This window comes from Meleagris gallopavo, chromosome 9 (assembly GCF_905368555.1).
Source record: "Meleagris gallopavo chromosome 9, MGAL_WU_HG_1.1, whole genome shotgun sequence".
NCBI classification, from domain to species: Eukaryota; Metazoa; Chordata; class Aves; order Galliformes; family Phasianidae; genus Meleagris; species Meleagris gallopavo.
In genome coordinates, this window is record NC_139412.1 from 13941344 (window position 1) to 13958344 (window position 17001).

The 17001-nt window shown below is 40.5% G+C and overlaps 1 protein-coding gene across 2 annotated transcripts in view; it reads left to right on the top strand.

Moving 5' to 3' along the window:
- Positions 1 to 17001, top strand: part of COL4A6 (collagen type IV alpha 6 chain) — a 119192-nt gene that overhangs the window by 93716 nt on the left and 8475 nt on the right. For both annotated transcript variants that reach the window (XM_085230402.1, XM_085230403.1), the window contains 20 exons: positions 364 to 433; positions 1131 to 1241; positions 2184 to 2333; positions 3770 to 3874; positions 4760 to 4920; positions 5793 to 5972; positions 6543 to 6726; positions 8321 to 8392; positions 8788 to 8895; positions 9719 to 9940; positions 10180 to 10341; positions 12304 to 12474; positions 13138 to 13281; positions 13607 to 13732; positions 14058 to 14239; positions 14504 to 14567; positions 15080 to 15154; positions 15541 to 15648; positions 16379 to 16486; positions 16913 to 16984. In XM_085230402.1, coding sequence (XP_085086528.1) covers positions 364 to 433; positions 1131 to 1241; positions 2184 to 2333; positions 3770 to 3874; positions 4760 to 4920; positions 5793 to 5972; positions 6543 to 6726; positions 8321 to 8392; positions 8788 to 8895; positions 9719 to 9940; positions 10180 to 10341; positions 12304 to 12474; positions 13138 to 13281; positions 13607 to 13732; positions 14058 to 14239; positions 14504 to 14567; positions 15080 to 15154; positions 15541 to 15648; positions 16379 to 16486; positions 16913 to 16984 — 2575 coding nt within the window. The remainder of the gene's footprint in view (positions 1 to 363; positions 434 to 1130; positions 1242 to 2183; positions 2334 to 3769; positions 3875 to 4759; positions 4921 to 5792; positions 5973 to 6542; positions 6727 to 8320; positions 8393 to 8787; positions 8896 to 9718; positions 9941 to 10179; positions 10342 to 12303; positions 12475 to 13137; positions 13282 to 13606; positions 13733 to 14057; positions 14240 to 14503; positions 14568 to 15079; positions 15155 to 15540; positions 15649 to 16378; positions 16487 to 16912; positions 16985 to 17001) is intronic.

Genomic DNA, 17001 nt, shown 5'->3' on the forward strand with positions numbered 1-17001 from the left:
GAAAATGACTGTACAGTAGTTTGCTGTGAGTGAATTTAAAATCTGCCACCAACATTGATATGGTTGGCAAACATGAGAAATGCAAGCGGTGAAGGGCTTATTTGGTGGAGAGCATGTAGTATAGGTGCAGTGCTACTGCATGAATCATCAAAGTGATGTACTGCTCTGGCACAACAGATTGTGTTTGTAATATGTATATATGATGGTGATTTGGACAACAATCAGATTTTCCACTTCCTGTTTTAAAGAGGATTTGATACTGTGTTAGAGTGAGAGGAATTAATGATTCAACAGTTTGTCACAAGTTGCTTGTTCTATTAGGTCATTTTCTGGAGAAATCCATTTTCCCCTTTTATTCTACAGGGTGAAGTAGGTGACATTGGTCCCCCAGGCCCTCCTATTATTGTTGACAAGGAAGGTGTAGTAATTTCAGGTACACGTTTTTATTTCTATTTTGTTTTGAAACTAGTTTAAAGCACTTTTTTCTGATGCAGCTTGTTTTATTTCTGTATGTTAGCACTTCTCCATGGTGTGATTTGAGTCTAGCCTATCTCTTGTTATTCCTCCTTTCATTTCTGTATTGGTAACATACAGATACATTTCGTGCCATATATTTATACCAGAATTTGTAATAAATTTTTCATTCTTGACTTGCAGAATGATACATTTCAAGGCACAATTAAATACTTAGCACCTGGGAAGCTGACTGTGTATGTGCATGGGGAAATGTAGCCTACCTGTGTGTCTTATTTCTGTGTACCAAATAAATGGATAGCCTGAATGTCATTCTGCTCTTATTTGTCATTCCTATCACAATAGGAATACCACTGAGAAAAGAAAATTAATGCCACAGTTGAAAGAGCTCTGGGTGACAACAATCTTGGAATCTGTAAAATTAAGGAGACAAGTTGCATAATGCCTCATTTCTCTTTCAAATACAGTCAGGTTTGAAACAACTTCTTACTGGGCTCAGGAGGAAGTTTTCCCGTCATCGTTAGCTTGGCCTAACAGACTTACTAGTAACAGCTTTCTGTCAGTGAGATCAGTGACTACTGAGGTAGTAAACTGTACAGTTTTTCAGCAGAAATTCTCAAGTTTTTCTTCCTTGTCTTTCTGTATTTGTCTAATAGGTGCCCCAGGTGACCCTGGAAACCCAGGAATACCTGGTCCTCCAGGAGATGAAGGGAGCAGTGGCCTACCAGGCTTTCCAGGAGCTCCAGGGTTTCCAGGCCTGGAGAGAGGTGAAGCATCTGCTAAGTGACCTTAACAGGCTGTTTTCTGTGTGTTTGTTGTGAGAAGGCTCTGGGTGGCAGGCTGGAGGTGTTGAAGGTATTGCAGCTAGCCTCTCCCTCCTCCTGCTGGCCTGACTTGCAGGCTGCTATGAGGTGCAGAAGGCAGGGGAGAGGCACAGGAAAACCAAGCATGTTCACTTGTGTGGGAGCAGGATTAGTCCCCTCATGATTACAATTACAAATGGTTTCAAGGCTCCAGCTCTCAATATTTGATACACAGAAGTTGGTTTGTTTGATTTCTATTTCAAACTGAATTAAATGTTCCATTTCAATTTCAAATTGACAGAACCTTTCCTACAAATGGAACATTTTATATCTTTTTGAAAATGAGCTTTTTTGATTGAGTCTTCATTTTTCACAGAATTACAGAAACACAGGGGTTGGAAGGGACGTCTGGATCTCATCTAGTCCAACCCCTGTGCTAAAGCGGGTTCCCTGCAGTTCTTCTGTTTTGCAGCAGAGAGCTAGCATGTTGGCTAAGTAAAACCACTGTAGCTGGAACCCATTTGTCCCATCAAAAATCTCACTCGAGTTTCTGTTTAATGTCATTTGTGAAATCCTGGCCTGCAGTGTTCCAGACACTGGTACTAAGGCAATTATCTCAACTCAAACTCATCTGAAAATTAATGAATCATGGTGTTCCGTAGTTAATTGTCTCACCTATTAGCGAGATTTCAATACAGCCCTGTAAAATTTTTTGAATGACCAAAGGCATGTGTACGTGGGTGCCAGCTGGTGTCTATAATTAATAAGTTTTCCTTTGTATGCAATTAGAAAATGTTCTTTACTAACGTGGTTACAGTTCAGGGCACAATAGTAATTTTCACAATATTAAAAGTATCAGAATATGTTTTTTGCTGGATAGCTGCTAATCATGTTAGTGTTCTGTAGATGGAATGGGCCCTGGAGGGTCTCCAGGTATTCCTGGTGTGAAGGGTGAAATGGGAGAACCAGGAAGAGCAACAGTTGGATCACCAGGCGCTCCAGGAAGAGATGGTTTACCTGGTCTGCCAGGAGCACCAGGATTGCCTGGGTCATCACGTATGTACATTTTTAACATCAATTTCCACATTGAATCCATAGTGAAACAAAGAAAATAATGATTTCTGTATTTATTTATTTGCAAGTGGAGATTATTCATCTGTAAATCTTAAAGGCTTGGTTAATATCGCATTGTAATTGTAATTCACAACCTTTGATATATTATCTGTACCCCTCTGAAATAAGAAAATGCAAATAATAGCATTAGCAAAAACTAATTATTTTTAAAGTGGGTAAGACTGAAGCACACAGTTCTAACGGCACAATTTATGTTTGTTCTGTTCTGGTAGGATGAAACTGAGCCAACTCAGATACTGACTTCTGAGAAACGTTTGTTCGAAACGAAATGTTTCAGTTAGGGAAAAGAAAGGAGGGTTATATCATACAGCATGCAGGTTGATGGGAGGAAAGCTAAATAATTATTGGTGTACTGAATTAGATAAAGAAGATCCTATGACTTTTTGAGCACTTGGGGCAAATGACTGATCTTGCAAGTAGGTATTTCAGGTACCAGGGGTCAGATAGGATACCTTAAGAGACAGTTTACAGACATAAGGAAATGTGATTTCAATTTTAAGTATTTCCTGATTGGTTTAATTATGCATTGTTTTGTTTGGTAAAGTGGTAAACCATGTGTTATGTTATTCTGCCATAAACTAAGTTCAAACAGTATGTTTTATTTGTTTTGTTCTAGAGAGCAAAACTTTCAAAAACAGGGCATGCTCCAGTGATGGAGCATGCTCTGATCAAATGATTTTCCATGGAGAATTAAATGCTGCCTTATCAATAATTATTTGTCAGTTAAATCCTGCTGATTTTTCTGCAGAGTCTGTAAAGCTCTTGGAGCTGTTTTTAGCTGATGGTTGCAGGTTGTTTCCATGGAATATCAGACGTGTGCTGATCAGCACTCCATCTTACTGTTGCCACTGAGAGAAGGGCTTTCAGACACTGTAGTGTTAGATTATGTTAGGTCACGTCCCTCTGCTGTTTCTGTCAGCTCATGTTTCACTGTATTCATCAGCATATAAAGAGATTCTGAGAGTAGTCCTGCAGTTGTAAAGTGAGTAACGGGACTTTCCCTTAACCTTTTGCAACTTCTCCCTTTCCTGAACTTCATGGACTAATTTGTTTGCCCTCTGTACCATGTGTTTGCAGTTTGCTTGGTTATTTGGCCTGTTAAGTCTTTGAAAAAGTGCAGTAATAGTGCAGTAGAGGAGTAAAGCTCTGTTACATCCACCTTGCAAAATCTTTTGCTCTTCTATATGAGGAGCAGAAAACAAACATATGGCAGCCTATGGTCCTCTGTTCATCTCCTTGTGTAACCACAAGCCATTGCTTGATCTGACACCATTTCTGCCAGTTGCATATCTCATGTTATAAGTAATTAACAAGCTTTAAATCAAGCCTTCTCAGGCCTTTTTGCTTTCCACACACAGGCCCTTCATTTCTCCCAGATGCGATCCTGGATGGAAGGACTGGTGTCCCAGGGGAACCTGGACAAAGAGGGCTTCCAGGAGTTTTGGGTCCAAAGGGTTACAAAGGTAATGGACTCTTGTTTTGGAAGAGCCTCTTAACAATCAATTGACCTCACTTTAACGTTGTTAATATCCTAAGGGTGAAAGTTTCTTTATGACAAATCAGAGAAGCTTCTAGTTGGATTAAAAGAGCAGTAACTTTTACCATTCAGAGAGAATGGTGCCCAGCACTGCTTGAAATCCTGTTTTCTTCTTCCTCTGCTCAGGCAAATAAGCAGATAAACATTTCACACTCTGTTAGCTGATCAGGTTGTGCTTCAAAGCCATAACATGTAATGAGATTTAGAAATAACGTCCTTTGTGCTGCTTTTTTAATACTGGCTGGAAATGACAGAGGAACAATTTTATTCTCCTCTGTGCTAAAAAAAAAAAAAAAGATGAGAACTTGAGTTTTAGTGTGTAACAGAGCTAGCAGCAAAAAAAAAACAAAACAGTATAACTCAGACATCACTGTGCATTGTGGTTGTTTGGATGTGTGCCCAGTTACAATTCCAGAAAAGATGAAGTTATCCAGCTGAGGGTCATTGTAACCTTCTATGAGTGGGAGTATGGATTTGCTTTCTCTGACATGCAAACATCTACTAAAATCCATAGGACTTCTGACCTAAACTCTCCTAAAACTCTTCTTTAGAGAGTCTAAACCTTTGGGAAGAGGTATTAAAGTAAGCATGCTATAATACGTAATGCTGCATGTGGTAGTTTGGTGGTGGGTGTTGTAGAGAAATTAACCCAGAGTTCCCCTTGCTTGATACTCATTGAGCAAAGTAGGCAAAACAGCATATCATTTCAGAATGGTTTTGTCCTAACTGACTGTAATCCCACTTACAGAGATCTTGAAGCTGTAAAAGGGACTTTATCCAAACATAACTGAGTGGTGACTGTATTTTACAGGAGATGCAGGTGATTGTGCTTGTGATGGAGGAATTACAAGAGCAGGTCTAAAAGGCATCTCAGGTCCACAGGGTCCACCAGGAAGTCGTGGTGTGCCTGGGATTAAAGGTGTCAGTGGAGACCCAGGCACTGTGGGTGCACCAGGACTGCGAGGCCCTCTGGTAAGGGAGGGAGAGTTTTTACTGTTCATCCTTAATTAAAGGAGAAAAAATGTCCATGTGCAATCACTGGTATTGATTGCATTGAAACCGGGACGCAGTTTTTGTGTAGTTTCTTGTACTTGTTTGGACAAAAAAATAAATAAACCTAGAAATTAATATGTGAAAAGAATCTGAAAGTAGAGAAATTATCATATGTAAAAATGGAGGAAGAAATGGTTCTCAAATTCTGAGAACTGCCGTTTAGGAGCCAAGAGTAAAAGCAGTAACTGTTATTCATCCCAGGGCCCCTTGGCCACAGGCATGCATTAGACCCAGGGTTCTTCCTAACAGAACTGGTTGTGAAAGCAGATATGTACCTATATGGAGAGAAGACCTGAAATCGGACATGAGGTCTTTCCACATCATTGCTCATAGCTATTAAGGCTGTGTGTCTTAGATGCAGTCTCCTCAGTTGCTCTTCACTAAAACTTTAGAATTTCTTTATCAATGTCAGTGAATGCAGCACACCAAGTAATAGGGAAGAAGACTTGATAATTTGAACCTGCTATAGTGTTCCCAGATGCCGTCCAGGACTGCTGTCACTATAGTGACATGCACCAGCATTTGGCTTGCCACTGTAAAATTGTACTGTTTTAACTGAATCACTTGAAAATAATCAAAACCCCATCTCTTTTTTTTTTTTTTTTTTTTTTTTTTTTAAGTATAACATATACAATAGGAAACCCTTTGGAAATTATTTCTATCTCCAGTTGTTGTGTCCTGATCTTGTATGATATTTCTAGAAAGCAAAGGCTCTTCTCTGCTGCTTTTTTTGTTTGGTTTGGTTTGGTTTGGTTTTTTGCTTTTTTTTTTTTTAATTTGTTGATCTCTAGGCTTCAGCTGGCCAGCAAGGTCTTCCAGGCCTTAAGGGAGAAAAAGGTGATTCATCCTATGCAACAGGCAGAGGTGCTCCTGGGGACCGTGGTGCCACTGCACCCATAGGACCATCAGGCTTCCCAGGAACTCCTGGCAGGGATGGACTTCCAGGTTTGCCAGGCCCACCAGGTCCACCAGTAAGTTCAAATTCTTTTAGCAGCAGTGCTTTAGAATCCTAATGAGAAGCAGAGAGATTAAAAAGGCCTGGTTTACTAGTCCTGATCATTGGTACGATAAGTCTCCAAACACATAAAAAATCTCATAGTCCCTGGGCACAAGTTTGTCTTGGTGAAGATCTGTGATTGGAATTCATTGTGCCTCTGGCTACACAGTCAAATTATGAAGTTCTTGCAGTGGGGAAGGCCCTAATGCTTTTTTGCACTGAAAAGGTGAGCCCAATCTTGGAACTGAAAAACCACAGCAGAATATTTTAATTAAATATACATTTATATGTGCATCTTTTAGAATACGTAGTACTTAGTGTGTTGGCAAATAAAATATGAAGTATTATTTGTAATAGTAACTGGGTCTTTCTGCATTTTGAAATAGTGGTGAATGATTCACAGTGATTTCTACATACCTTTCCAGGCACATTTGAAACTCTCGCAGGACTGACAAAACTTCCAAGCATTTGTTAAAATGGCAGTGATATACCTTCTTTCCACATCTCTTTGATTTTCTGTTGTAATTGTCTTTGTTGCTTACAGGGTGATGGTGGGCTAGGTTTCCCTGGTGAAAAAGGTCTACCAGGATTACCTGGCTCCAAAGGCCGTCCGGGAGAGATCGGTTCTCCTGGCATTGGGTATCCCGGCCCTGCTGGACTTCGTGGGCCACCAGGTGACCCAGGGATGGATGGTTTTCCAGGACAAGCGGGTCTGCCAGGCCCTCCAGGTACGTGTTTCTCCATCTGCTCTTACTTTGAAAAGGTGCAAAGTTGCTATAAGTCAAGTGACAAAACAACTACTGCTGTTCTCGTAACTGAGCCATAAGGTGGCATTAGATTAAAGATTGCTCTTTACATTAACTAAAGCTGGTGTGTGGGCTTACCAGACATGACATAGCAGTCACTGCTTTCTGAAGTTGTTATTCTCAGGAGGACGCAGATAATAAGCAGCAAATATCTGAGTTGAATATTCAAATACTAATGGTGTTGAATGGAACCTACTCACCAGAGAGCCATTTTACACCAAAGGTGTTGGGGAAGACAGTTAAAATGAAGTTTTTAGAAAGCACAGTCTACTTGGTTGTCCAGGTAAAAGTAATAACTCACTGACATTTGGGACTTCTGAATCAATTTTCAGAACTATTACTATTACTGAAATAAAAAGAGCTCCAGATTTTTTTTTTTGAGTTAATAACAGTCAACAAAGCAGTTAAGCCAGTGTTCCCCTATGCATGTATTCAAGCAAAGTAATGAAAAAAACACCCTTCTTCCCCAAAGCTCCTTTTGTGATAATCTTTTGTATATAGTTTATCTGACTAAAAGGCTTTTAAGATCCTTTGAATTTTGATTTTTAGAACATATATCTGAAATAGTATTAATCTGAGCCAGTTAATACCATTTAGGAGCTAATTCTGTAGTTTTAATACAGACTTCTCTTGAAATAACTGGAAGCATTTTTGGAGTGGAAAAGCTTGAGTTAGTTTTTGTGATAATCACTGCTGTGACCGTGTTAATGTGACTTGACATTGTCAGTGACAAAGAGGAATGCTGCAAGTGTTTGAGATCTTTCAAGTAAATCTGATGTGCTGGCAAACTGGTAATGCCACCTAAGTTGAATAAAAAGGAATTGGTGGTACAGAGTCTTTTTATAAGAAATGGAAGTCATGCAAAGAGCTTTGCAATTGCTGAGTCATGTTTACTGAAAGTGTTCTTACAAGCCATGTGGCTATTTCTTAGTCTGACAGATTGCAGAAGCAGCAGTTGGAGAACAAGACAGAAAAATAAATCCTTGCTGTTCCACCTACAGCATATGAATCTCTCTGGCATAAACTCTGGGTTCACAGTTTTTTAACCATCTATCAGTACTTTCTAGATGTGCATTCTGTCTTGCACGTGCACATTTATTTTAGAATTTCACACTGTAGCATACAGTTTATATACCACTTAGAAACATACGCCTTTCTGCTCCCACTGGTTTTGAAAGCTCTCACCCCTGCTCATAAGCTCTCTGAGTCACAGACTGCCTTTTCAATACCTACTTGGCTGAGTGGAAGCCGTGGATATCATGCTGCTGTTACTCCACAACAGTATTTGCAACCACTTACTGGTCACACAGTAAGTAGTAGGGATGAGATTAGACTCCAGGCTCCAAATGCATTCTTTTTAACATCATGTATTTCATATGTCAGCAGTGTTTGATGTACTTAAGTTCACTCCCAATCACTTACATGTCCTGTGGAAAACATCTGGATACAGAATCTTTCTCTTCTGACCATCTTTCTGAAAGGGACTGTGTGCGCCCTTATTGTTTCTTTCTTTCAGGTATCACCTTGCCCTGCATAGTTCCTGGAGCATATGGTCCTCCTGGGACTCCCGGCCTTCCAGGGTTGCCAGGTATGGAGACAAGCTGATTGTAATGACTACCAAGAAGTACCTATTCCTCAGAGAAGATAATACCTGCTAATTGATGTCCTATGAGTGATAGGTATTCCTGAGAGTTAACTGACAGAATAGTAGTCTTTTTCTTCAAAGGGTCTGGGCTTAAATTCCATAGAGGATCATAATGATTGCACCATTTTTTCCCTTTCAAGTAGCTTCTGAACACAAACTCTTTTCTTCTGCGTTTACGTAGCTGTTGAAAAAGCCATGGATTTGAGATGCTTTGTGGGTTAAGTTATGTTTTCAGTGAGTGTTTCAGCACTAGCTTTGCAGAAGAGATCTGATCCTATTCCCCAGTGCTGTGTTTTTGCCTTCCATTATTAATTCATTAGTATTATTTTAATCCTTAGGTCCCAAAGGCAGCAAAGGCTTTCCTGGCATTCTGGGGCAACCTGGATTACATGGATCTAAAGGACAGCCAGGATCTCCAGGAATAATTAGCTTGCAAGGGGAACCTGGTAAGAGTTTTTATCGTATGATAAATTTGTACGGTGTTTTATCAAAAGAATTGATTCTTCTAGGCCACATTTCCACATGTTAAATTCACAGTGCTCTGTCATGAACTCCACAGTGCTTCTTTCAAATGCCATTTCTGCTTTTAATATTATACTGCTGGTGTAAGGACATAAGGACAGCTGACGCAGTTTGTTTCTCCATAGACCATCATCATATGCTTTCTAACAGTTCAAGTTGATTTTAAAACCTGTTTTAAACTATGTGATATTCTGGTAAAGGCACACTGTACATCGTATTTGGACTTGTTTTAGCTGGGGGAGTTTCTGATGTTTGTAGTAAATGAAGAGCAAGCTGTGGGCTGTTAGGCCACCATATATCCATCATATTTCTCTATGAATATGGCTGTCAAAATCTCTTTTCACTGCATTAATGGGAGGATACGATCTTTTTGGGGTCAGAGATTGCATGACATAGCCTGTCATGCAGTGCAACACTCACACAGCAGTGCTACTTTATTTCTACTTGGTGAGTGACAAAGAGAACTTTGCAGTCCTCCTTTTACCTGGACTGCTAGTGTCTTCTGCCCCTCAGTGCCCAAAGCTGGAGGACAGAGTTAGAAAGGTGTGATTGGTATATTATCTTTGCTGCCCTTGTGAAGGGTAGTGGTAGTGGAGAAACCATTGTTTCTAGTTTGGTACCAAAACATTCTGCAGCTTTCTAAACAGCCTTTGCTTGTATGGATATTTTTAAAATTTTGTTAGAGGTGCTACTGGAAGCATATAGCGTGTACTTCTGGTGAGTGACATTTACTGTTGTGTCCCTGAGGTTTTCCTGGACCTCGAGGAGAGCAAGGATCACAAGGACTTCCCGGATTGGATGGGACAGACGGTTTGCCTGGGAAGATGGGTGCTTCAGGCTTAGCTGGAACTAAGGGAGCTCCTGGAGATGTATTTGGTGCTGAGAGTGGAGCTCAGGGAGAGCGTGGCCGACCTGGGCTCTCAGGGGATAAAGGACTTGAAGGAGATCTTGGGTTTCCAGGACCAAAAGGTAAGCACTGATGCTGCTTGTATCTGGGAATATCAAACTGTTTCTTTCAAAAATCCCTCATTTTTCCCATCTCTTTAAGATACTCTATTTGTGATCCTTTAAGCTGCTTGCAGATGGATGTGTGATGGTTTGTTTTTAGAATCTAATGCAACTCAAGGGCTTTCATAGGACTCTTATTTTCATTGAAAAAATGAATCTTGTTTTATTTACTTTGTAACCTCCCACCTCTCTGTTCCCAGGGCTGGATGGGAGACCAGGCCTCCTAGGTATTAAAGGCGAGCTGGGTAATCCAGGATATTCAGGTGTCCCCGGATTGCGGGGACCTCCTGGTCCTGGAGGTCCTTTGGGCATCAAGGGAAAACCAGGACCACTGGGATCAGCTGGCCTTGCAGGAGCACCAGGTATGTAACTTCTCCAAATGAAGACAAGTAGCTGAGCTGAACACTGCAGTGTTGAGGAAGTGTGGGAGAGATTGCCAGTTGCTGATAGAGAGCTCCTACCACTATATAGGGGTAACAGTGCAGAATTTGAGCTTTTTATCTCTAACTGCTGGAATCCTCCTGCACTGAAATGGTGCCCCAAGGTTGTAAGAAGTGCAGCAGAAAGACAGGAGAAAGCATTTTGATATCTTTTAACATCTCTGCATTTACAGGCTGGCTGTATACATTCACTAATCTTCATTTCCCATTTTTGTAACAATTGATTTTTTAATATATGAGGTGGCTTGAAACGTGACTTCTGTAGGCTGGAAGTTTGTTAGCTTTCTGAGAAGAAGCACTTAGATGCTATACCAGCTGGGTCAGAAAATAAATCAATTTCCCTTCACTTTACAGGAAAAAAACACTTGAATACAACAGTATCTCTCAAGCTGAAATGACTAGAGTGTTTCATGATAACGGTGTATTCAAGACTTGAGAACCAAGCAGAGGGGCATCTGGGATTTAGTAGATAATGGTCTGTGATGTAATTCTGTCCTAACGTGCAGAATGACCGTGCTGAAACACAATGACCACAAATGAATGAAAGCACTAACCTAATTTGAGATGAAAATTATAGTTTTTATTAGAATGCTAACTTGACTTTGACTTCCCTATTATTTTATGGTTTTGGACTGTATGCCACCTATGACTGTTTCCTTCAACTGTTTTTAAATACTTTCCATTGCTAGGATGATAAACTTCAAATGACTAAGATGTTTCAGCTGTATTCTCTGAATCATTAATTTCTTTGTATCCTTATTCTTTCTGTTTACATATTGTATCTGTTTTTTCCTTCACCATGTTTCTATTCCATTTATCAACTTCCCATTTCTGATGTCACACTGTTTGGTAATGGGTTCTTCACATAGGCTGTCAAGGTGAGAAAATGCAGTGTAGCATAAAAGCTCATGGACTAACAACCTAGCTTTTAATGCTACAAGAATTGCATTGACTATAGGTGATACCCCTTATATTTGCTAATCAAACCAGAAGGCAAAGAACTGTTGTAGTGAGAATGCTCAGATAATAGCAAAGCCTGAAGCTTAAAAGGAAATTTTTAACATGCACAAAATTTAAGCCTGAATTTTCTTTGTCTTTTTAAATAAAGCAGCCATTTCATCTACTTTAAAAAATACTGGATTGTAACTTAAAATGTTTGAATACAGTGAAACTCATATGCAGCTGCTGCTGCAAATGTCATTTTTCAGAAGCCACTTGATTTTTTTTTCTTTCCTTCCTCCCTTTGGATCTAAGCATTCTCTTTTCAATGGTTTGAGCCTTTATTTAAAGTTGTAAACCATTACAAAGCTTCAGCTAGAAACACTCTGAAGCATTTAGAGGCAAAACTGAGTATATGGTGTTGGTTTTATCACAACACTGTCAGAAGCTTGTTCCCTTAGTGAGCAATTTGCTTTTGAGAAGTAACACTTTAACTACCAAGGTAGAAAAGAAACTTGTGAAAACAAGTCTCTCAAATTGATCTCTGCTTCGCTCTAAGGATGGGATAGGTAGATGTAGCTGACATTAAAGATGCTCCCTATCCTGGTTTGGCTGCCTTGATGATAAAGGTAAGACTGGTGCTCTACGCTGTAGCGTCTGGTAAAGGAGACAAAAATGGATACGTCATAAGGGGTTTCACTCTTGCCAGTGGTGTAGTGATGTAGGCAGTAACCCTCTTCATAGGTATTTTATTATTAGATCACTAATGCTTTTGCAGTTCTAAACTTTATGCCTTCTAAGTAGGCTGCATGTGCCTTGAGATCCATTTGTTATATAGAAAACAGTGCTGTGCTTAAAGAGTTTGGAAAGCTGTTCACAAAACTTCCTCAGTGTTTGTATGTCATAATCTGTTGAGTTACTGAGTTCTTTCTTGTATTGATTCAGGACTTCCTGGAGTCAAAGGATTGACTGGGGATGTAGGTCCTCAAGGCCCTGCTGGTATGAAAGGCTTCCCAGGTCTTGATGGTGCTCCAGGACCTCCTGGGGAAAGAGGATTCTTAGGACCACCTGGACCTTTTGGTCAAGATGGACGTCCAGGTTTTTTTGGACCAAAAGGTATGTATTCCATCTGGGGAACAGTGTGAGGTTACTGCCCAGAAAAAAAAAGACCTTGTTGATTTTAGGCCATACTCTACAGAAGAGATATTTCTCAACTAGTGGTAGGATATGTTTGTTTTGCTGTTAAGCTGTGAATTATGAATGATGAATTTAATAATCAAATTATAGTCATGATGAATTTAATAATCAAATTATAGTCATGAGGAGGTCCATGTAAGGAATAGGGCCTCTATGGAGAATGTATCATGAACATCAAGACAGAAAGACAAGAAATTTGGAAAAATGAGGAGGGAGAGAATGAAGTACAAACCAAAAGGAAAGTAAAAATGTATGGCCACCAAGTTTAAATATAGTAGTTGGTTATTTGGGGAATTCAGTGTTGTTTTAGAGGGAGAGCAAAAAAGCTATGTAACTGCATGTTGCTCACTTGTGAATTGATTGGATTTTACCCTAGTCAAAGCAGGACCAAGCTCTCAAAGCCAAAAAAGTGCTGGCTGAAAGTATCATGACAGAAGTGGCTCTGCTCTGCTTGCACCATCAGGTTTTACTGCCCAGATTTGGGTGACTGGCTAAACCTAAATGCCTCCACCTGTCAGCTAGGTACGTATGTAGTATATCAAAAGAGATTAATTTTCTCTATTTATCAATTTTTCTATACAGGTGAAAAGGGGTCTTCTGGCCTGCTTGGTTTCCCAGGCATGCCAGGCCTGCCTGGTGTCCCCGGGGTCAATGGGTTTAAAGGAACTCCTGGCACAGTGGGAGAAAAAGGAAGCCCTGGAGTTCTGGGTCTTCAAGGTCAAAAAGGTGAGAAATAGTTGAAAGGCATTTGCTGTCTGTGCAGCAGAAGAACTTCAGAGGCCTTTCTGAGATGTCTGTACGTTGTAACAATAATAAGACAATTATAAACTTAAAACAATTATAAGACAACAATGTTTTCTTCTATATGCTGTGTTCTGTTCTTCCATGTGAAATACTTTGATCTGGTTACCAAAGGCATCAGTAGTTGCACCTACTGATGAACTGACATCAGAAGATATGGATGTTCTGTCTCTATCTGTCAGTTTCTAGTGTTACTCTTTTTCTGTTAAACGATCTTACTGCTAAATAATCCAGCTTCATATTTCTTCAGGTGACAGAGGTGATGTAGGTCCACCCGGTCTTCCTGTTCTTGGGGCTCAAGAGCAGGCACTGCAATTGAAAGGAGACAAAGGAGATCCTGGATTAGCTGGACTTGGAGGATTCCCAGGACCCAGAGGTATGTCAAAATTGTAGGTATTTGTCATTTCGGTTGTTTGGGAGCTGCATTTACTTCTGGTGAAGCATGGCCTTTCCTTTTGGCAAAATCTGCAATGTTAGTATTTTCTGTTCTGCCATTCACATTTGAGCAAGATTTGCACATGGCAGATCTAAATTTCAAGAAAACAATTTTCGCTCAAAGTTCTCTTCTGTAGGTAATATGTCATCCCTTCCTTCTCTCTAAGGAAAGCAAAGCTTTGGGTAATGGGTCAGTTGGTCAAATGAATGGACAAATGAAATGAATGTATTATGAATTGGAATTGTACCCTTTTATATAAACTCAGGTGATAAAGGATTCCCAGGAAGCCGTGGACAGCCTGGTCTTCCTGGACCTGTTGGGTCAGCAAGCAGAGAGAGAGGTTTTCATGGTGACCAAGGCCTCCCTGGTCCATCTGGACAGCTTGGGCTGCCAGGACAGAAGGGCACACGTGGTATAATAGGATTTCCAGGAATGCCAGGAGAGAGGGTAAATATCTTCTTAAATATCTTCATCCTTTCAAAGAGAGCTTGGGAAAATACTATGTTATAATCGGTACTTCTGCTGTAAAGAGGCTGGCCAGAAGCTGACAGAATTTTTCTTTACAAAACTTTTTTTTTGTTTGTTCTATGCTGTTGAATGACACTTTGGATAATGCCTCTTCATACATTTTTGCTGTCCATTATCCCACATGACCCCAAATTGGAACAGCAAGAATGAAAAACAAAAGCTAGCTTTGGGCTTTTATTTCAGGGTTCAGATGGTATCACAGGAATACTTGGATTCCCAGGACCTATTGGCCTCCCTGGTCCAAAGGGTAAGAAATCTTTCATTGTGTATTTGGTCTCTCAGTCTGTGCAGCCCTAAGATTAATAGCTAAGACAAATGAGTTCTGGAAGTGTCCATTGCTCTCCAATGACTGGCTCAGAAGTAGATGTTCCCCTGGTAGGTCATTCATTCAGTCTCAAGCCAATTGCCTAAATATTTTAATATCCTTTAAAATCTTGATCATAGTACTTTACGAAACGTGGTGGACGGTACAAGAGGCCCTGTTTTCTCTGGTCAACTTGAGTTAAAGATATAAAGGGCAGGATGCTGTGAAATTACTGATAAATGTTCGTCTTATCCTGCCCTGAGTGCATTTGCATGCATTGCTGTTTATAAACATTTTCAAACTCCTCATGTACATTATTTACTATTGTTTTTGTTTACTTTGTGAATTTGCAGTATAAGCAAGGTTTGTTTTCATAAACAAGAGTATTGAGCAGGCTGAGAGCTGCTCCCAGTCAGGTACAGAATGACCTTCTCTTTCTTGTCTTTCTTTTCCAGGTGACCAGGGAGAGTCTGCTGGTGTTCCTGGCACTGCTGGAGTTAAAGGAGAGCGAGGGGACCCAGGATTCCCAGGTAAAGTAGCCCTTAATTGCACTTCAAGTCTGCAGAATTTCAAGAATTAAGTTTGATAACTTTGCTCTGTTCAAAGTTGTTTATAATCTGTAACGTTAGATACTTTTGTCTTGTCCTGTAGAAGAGATTTGAGAAGTCTAGTATTCAGGTAGACCACAAATCTGGATGATAATGAGCATGTCCTAAACCCACCCAATTTGCGTGCTGCATCCCATTTCATTCCCTGAAGAACTTGGGAATTTGCACTGGTGTTTGGTATCCAGAGAGACTACTCCAGGGCCAGCAGACCTAAGTGCTGCAGCTGCAGTTTAACATGTTTCTCTTCAGACCTACCTCTACTTACTTTACCTTGTGTTCTGGTATAGTGTATGCTTTTATCATTTCAGGAGAGAGAGGGAGAGAAGGACTCAAGGGTGAATCAGGCTACCCAGGAAGCACTGGAGTGAACGGGATTAAAGGTGGCCCAGGAGATCTTGGCCAAGAAGGACCAACAGGTACTGGACTAGGCACCTAAGTTCTGCAGTTCATTGTGTAACTTGGAACAGCCTCACCATACTGTTCCTGAGTCCTGGTCAGCCCATGTCAGCTGAGGCTTACATAATAAGGTTGATAAGAAGATGGGAATTTTTTCTGACATTACTGTAAGGTATCACCTTGTCCTGTTGAAACTGATCCTTTGGGTCAACTGTATTGTGAATCCTGCACAATTGAAACACAAAAGAATTGCTCTAACAAACAGGGAAGACCTTAATGAGAGACAGGCAGTAACAGCTTTTTTGTGGCTGCTTATGGGCAAGACTGCCCTAAAATCTTCCACTGCAATACTTGATGGCTGTAAGTGTCTCTGAGTAGTGAAGCAGCAGGTATACTCTCAAATTGTTATTGGAATAACAGGTGGAAGACCAGTGGAAATTGTTGTTGGAATATTTTACTTGAAAACCAATTTAATTAGTTATTCACTATGTGAACTTTTCCAGCCTATAGCTTAGTGGGCAATGAAGAATGTCATTTCTGAGGGATATTTTTAAAAGGTATCAAATAAACAGTTTGACGGTGCTATTAGTGGCAGTGAAGAAGATTTTGATCTGTTTTTTATTATTGTTTAGATGGAAATTTACTCATCTTATGAGTTAAGTTGCAGGATCAGAAGCTGCAGAATGATGGAGCTGTGAGCTGAACTGTCTTGGATATGTAGTGCAGAAACATTTTGGTGCTTGTTTCTAGGAATCCCTGGAAATGCTGGACTAAGAGGGATCTCTGGGCCACCAGGGCCTCCAGGACAGCCAGGATCTGTTGGATTCCCAGGAGCTCGTGGAACAGCAGGACCGAAAGGTATGTCTGGAGCCTGAGTATGGGGGGAGAAACTGGGTCAGAAAACCAGGGTTTCAGCCAAGTGTATCACAGCAGGCAGGCAGCACATTATGTGTGGGCCAGCTGTGCGTGGGAAATCAGCTCATCTCTTGGCAGCGTTAGTGCAGGCACCAGCTGCTAGAAGTGAGCTGAAGAGTGTTTGGAAAGGAAGAGGTTCTTTCTTGATTTGGATCACTAATGGGATTCCACCAAGGGTAAAACCAGTGAGAGCAATGAGAAGTTTCCATGGAGGGGAGCTGAATGAAGGGAAGCTTTTTTTATACTGTGTTGCTCCGTGTCCTGTTTCTCACACCTGTTGTAGTTTCTGTGAAGCACGTTATGCATTTCCATCTAACTAGATTGTTTGCTTATATGCTCACTTAGTAAGTGTTCCCAATGTCTCTTCAGGGTTCCATGGATTTCCAGGTTTGAATGGTCTGAATGGCTTGCCAGGCACAAAAGGGTCTCCTGGAACACCAGGTAAAGGAAATGTATGG